The 4,795-nt window shown below is 47.0% G+C and overlaps 1 protein-coding gene across 1 annotated transcript; it reads right to left on the bottom strand.

The window, feature by feature from the left end:
* Positions 1 to 560: 560 nt before the first annotated feature.
* LOC129471332 (large ribosomal subunit protein eL42-like) lies at positions 561 to 992 on the bottom strand. The gene has a single exon (XM_055259800.2). It carries the CDS (start codon positions 945 to 947, stop codon positions 627 to 629), a length of 321 nt encoding a protein of 106 aa, XP_055115775.1. The 5' UTR covers positions 948 to 992; the 3' UTR covers positions 561 to 626.
* Positions 993 to 4,795: the final 3,803 nt, after the last annotated feature.

The raw sequence follows: 4,795 nt of genomic DNA, 5'->3' as shown, positions 1-4,795 counted from the left end.
TGTGAAAGAAAGAATTCAGGGCGAGTCCGTAGTGCAAAGTAAAAGCAAGTTTATTAAGAAAGTAAAGTAGTGAGCCCGGTGCGGTGGCTCACACCTATAATCCCAGCACTTTGGGAGGCCGAGGCGGGCAGATCACCTGAGGTCGGAAGTTCAAAACCAGCCTGACCAATGTGGAGAAACCCCGTCTCTACTAAAAATACAAAATTAGCTGGGCATGGTGGTGCGTGCCTGTAATCCCAGCTACTTGGGAGGCTGAGGCAGGAGAATCGCTTGAACCCAGGAGGCGGAGATTGCGGTGAGCCGAGCAAGTCCAGCCATTGCAGTCCAGCCTAGGCAAGAAGAGTGAAACTTCGTCTCAAAAAAAAAAAGAAAGTAAAGTAGTGAAAGAACAGCTACACCATAGACAGGGTAGGACATTCCCGAAAGTAAGAGGAGGAACGCATCCACCCTAGGTACAATGCTTGTATATATGTGGGGAGATGTGCTCTGCTACAAGGGTTTGTTATAAAGGATTAATTTTTTTAATTACTATATTTTGCAAAAATCGATACTATTATCGATTTGTTTTTTTTTTTTTTGTGAACATAAACTCAAGATTTTATTGTCTTCATAATAAAAGATGACACTTAGAACTGGATCACTTGGCCCTTTCTTTTCTTATCTCCTCCCAGTTCAAAATGCTTGCATCTTTTAATAGCCAGCATTCTCTTAGATCTGCAGTTGGGCTCAACGCACTCAAGCCTTAGGACAATCTTCTTTGTAGTTTTAGCCTTTTTCCGGAAAATTGGCTTAGTTTGCCCACCATAGCCACTCTGCTTCCTGTCATAACGCCGCTTTCCCTGGGCATACAGAGAATCCTTGCCCTTCTTGTACTGTGTCACTTTATGGGGTTGGTGCTTGCCACACTTCTTACAGAAAGTCTGGCGGGTTTTAGGGACGTTAACCATGCTTGCGTGAGCGTTATCGGCACGGAAAGCTATTATCGATTTGTTTTAAAGTAAAATTAGGAACTATGTCTTTGTTCTCCAGATATTGGGATATCTGGACACTCTCAAGTCTGGGTCTATTTAGTAAACATTTTTTTTTTTTGAGATGGGATCTCGCTCTGTCACCCAGGCTGGAGTGCAATGACGTGATCATGGCTCACTGCAACCTCTGCCTCCCCGGTTCAAGCAATTCTCCTGCCTCAGCCTCCTGAGTAACTGGGATTACAGGGTCACGCCACCACACCTGGCTAATTTTTGTATTTTTAGTAGAGATGAGGTTTCACCATGTTGGTCAGGCTGGTCTCGAACTCCTGACCTCGTGATCCGCCTGCCTCAGCCTCCCAAAGTGCTGGGATTACAGGCTTGAGCCACCACACCTGGTCCCCTTTTTTTTTTGAGACAGAGTATTGCTCTGTCTCCCAGGCTGGAGTGCAATGGCGGGATCTCAGCTCACTGCAACCTCCGCCTTCTGGGTTCAAGCAATTCTCCTGCCTCAGCCTCCTGAGTAGCTGGGATTACAGGCATGTGCCACCCACCCAGCTAATTTTTGTATTTGAGTAGAGACGGGGTTTCATCATGTTGGCCAGGCTGGGTCTCGAACTCCTGACCTTGTGATCCGCCCAGGCTAGTAATGCCTAATTTTCTGAGAATGCAGCCCAGCAAGTCCCAGCCTCATTTTCCTAGCCCTCACTCAAAATGGAGTCACTCTGGGCCGGACGCGGTGGCTCACGCCTGTAATCCCAGCACTTTGGGAGGCCAAGGTGGGTGGATCACCTGAGATTGGGAGTTTGAGACCAGCCTGACCAACATGGAGAAACCCCGTCTCTACAAAAAATAAAAAATTATCTGGGTCTGGCGATGCATGCCTGCAGTCCCAGCTGCTAGGCAGGCTGAGGCAGGAGAATAGCTTGAACCCAGGAGGCGGAGGTTGTGGTGAGCTGAGATCGAGCCATTGCACTCCAGCCTGGGCAACAAAAGCGAAATTGTGCCCAAAAAAAAAAAAAAAAAAATGGAGTCACTCTTGTTCGAACGCCTCCGACACTATAACTAAGTAAAGGAGAATTTATAATAAAGGAAAATTTACATCCTGTCTTTAAGTGGTAAAGGAAGGGGGAGGATAGAAAGACCTTTTTTCTTTGTCCTGCTCTAGGCAAACAAGGAAGGAAGAGAGCTTCCCCACATGTTTCTTATCTTTAATTCAACATCCTTTATGTTTTGGGGAAAAATATTCTGGCTTCCTTCAATGACCGTGCTAATAATGTCTATTTTGTAGTCTTTTTCTGATAAATCCAAATTCTGGTCACTCCCATAGGCAATTTCCTCCTTTTTTATTTTCTTCTGGTGGATCATGAATACATTCGTGTTTCTTCACATACCTTGTACGTTGTTGGAAATTGGACATTTTGGATAATATGTTGTAGGAATTCTGGATCTTGACCCTTCTCCCCTTTAGGGTTTAATTGTTTGCTTTTGTATTTGTTTAGTGACTTACTGGATTTTTTTTTTTTTTTTTTTTTTTCTGAGACAGAGTCTCTCTCTGTCCCCAGGCTGGAGTGCAGTGGCACGATCTTAGCTTACTGCAACCTCCATCTCCTGGTTTCTCCTGCCTTCTCCTGCCTCAGGCTCCCAAGTTGCAGGGATTACAGGTGACTGTCACCGCGCCTGGCTAATTTTTGTAGTTTTAGTAGAGATGAGGTTTCACCATGTTGGTCAGGCTGGTCTCGAACTCCTGACCTCAGGTGATCTACCCGCCTCGGTCTCCCAAAGTGCTGGGATTACAGGCATGAGCCACTGCACCCAGCTGACTTACTGGATTCTTTTTTTGTTTGTTTGTTTGAGACGGAGTCTCGCTCTGTCGCCCAGGCTGGAATGCAGTGGCGCGATCTCGGCTCACTGCAACCTCCTCTCCCGGGTTCATGCCATTCTCCTGCCTCAGCCTCCCAAGTAGCTGGGAATACAGGCAGCCGCCACCATGCCCGGCTAATTTTTTTTTGTATTTTTAGTAGAGATGGGGTTTCACCATGTTAGCCAGGATGGTCTCAATCTCCTGACCTCGTGATCTGCCCGCCTCGGCCCCCCAAAGTGCTGGGATTACAGGCATGAGCCACCATACCCGGTCCGACTTACTGGATTCTTTTAGTGAAGACTGTCTTTCTTCTCACAGTGTAAATCCTCTTTATTTTCTTTCTTTCTTTTCTTTCTTTTTTTGACGGTGTTGCTCTAGTTGCCCAGGCTGAAGTGCAATGGTGTGATCTCAGCTCACCACAACCTCCACTTCCCAGGTTCAAGCAATTCTTTCGCCTCAGCCTTCCCAAGTAGCTGGGATTATAGGCATGCCCCACCAAGCCCGGCTAATTTTGTATTTTTAGTAGAGATGGGGTTTCTCCATATGGGTCAGGCTGGTCTCTAACTCCCGACCTCAGGTGATCCGCCCACCTCGGCCTCCCAAAGTGCTGGGATTACAGGCATGAGCCACCGCGTGTGGCCACTTTCTTTTTTCTTTCCTTCTTTCTTTTCTTTCTTTCTCTTTTTCTTGTCTTTTTTTTTTTTTTTTTTTTTTGACAGTGTCTTGCTCTGTTGCCCAGGCTGTAGTGTAATGGTGTGATCTCGGTTCACTGCAATCTCTCTCTCCCAGGTTCAAGCAATTCTCATGCCTCAGCCTCCTGAGTAGCTGGAATTACAGGTGACTGCTACCATGTCCAGCTAATTTTTGTATTTTTGGTAGATACGGGGTTTCGCCATGTTGGCCAGGCTGGTCTCGAACTCCTGACCTCAAGTGACGCCTTGGCCTCCCAAAGTGCTGGGATTACAGGCGTGAGCCACTGCGCTGGGACAATCCTCCTTGTTTTTTGTTTGTTTGTTTGTTTGTTTTTGAGACGGAGTTTCACTCTTGTTGCCCAGGCTGGAGTGTAATGGCATGGTCTCGGCTCACCGCAACCTCCACCTCCCAGGTTCAAGCAATTCTCCTGCCACAGCCTCCCTAGTAGCTGAGATTATAGGCATGTGCCACCACGCCCGGCTAATTTTGTATTTTTAGTAGAGACAGTGTTTCTTCATGTTGGTCAGGCTGGTCTCGAACTCCCGACCTCAGGTGATCCGCCCGCCTCGGCCTCCCAAAGTGCTGGGATTACAGGCGTGAGCCACCGCGCCCGGCCTCCTCGTTTCTTAAGGAAGTGAAGCTATGGGTAAGTCCATAACTGTCTTGGGATGACAGTTGCCTTGATAGAGGTGTTGTCCTGTCTTTCCCTGACAACACTCTGCAGTTTAACTTAAGTTAAATTAAGCAGCTGATTGCTTAAGAGTTTTCAACAATGAGGGGGGCGGGGCATAAATTGCTCTTCAAAGTAATCCAATCAAATGTGCTCCTTTGAAGGAATAGTTTCTGATCTCAGTGTTTTGCATTTGTGCTAATCCTAGGAGGCTTCTTCTCACCTGTTTTATTCACCATTCCCTCTTATAAACTAGCAGTCCTCCAGTTCTGCCTTTCACTTTAACCTTCACTGTTTAATTGCTCTTCATTGAAAGCACCCATGATCTTGCAAATGGGAGGAGATTAGAAGCTACCTGTTTTACTGCCTGCTTCTCTCCCCAGGCAAAATCTCAGAGAACAGGGCAAAGACAATGGCAAGTTCTTGCCGAGTGACACCTGAATGCTAGGACCTAAGCACTCAGTGGGTGGGGAAGTGTGGGAGGAGCCAAATTCCTCTCCACTGGCCTCTCTTGAAATGCAAAGTCCTGGGGCAATGGTGACCAGGGCTCCAGTCTCCTCAGTGCACCATGCCCCTTTGTCCTGCAAATTGGGACTGAAT

The sequence above is a fragment of the Symphalangus syndactylus genome, chromosome 21 (genome assembly GCF_028878055.3).
Source record: "Symphalangus syndactylus isolate Jambi chromosome 21, NHGRI_mSymSyn1-v2.1_pri, whole genome shotgun sequence".
Classification (NCBI taxonomy): Eukaryota; Metazoa; Chordata; class Mammalia; order Primates; family Hylobatidae; genus Symphalangus; species Symphalangus syndactylus.
Note: the sequence above shows the minus strand (reverse complement) of the source record. Positions and strands in the feature narration are given on the sequence as shown.

Bases quoted from the DNA above. Each gene is read 5' to 3' on its own strand.
- LOC129471332 (XM_055259800.2), bottom strand. From the start codon at position 947: ATGGTTAACGTCCCTAAAACCCGCCAGACTTTCTGTAAGAAGTGTGGC.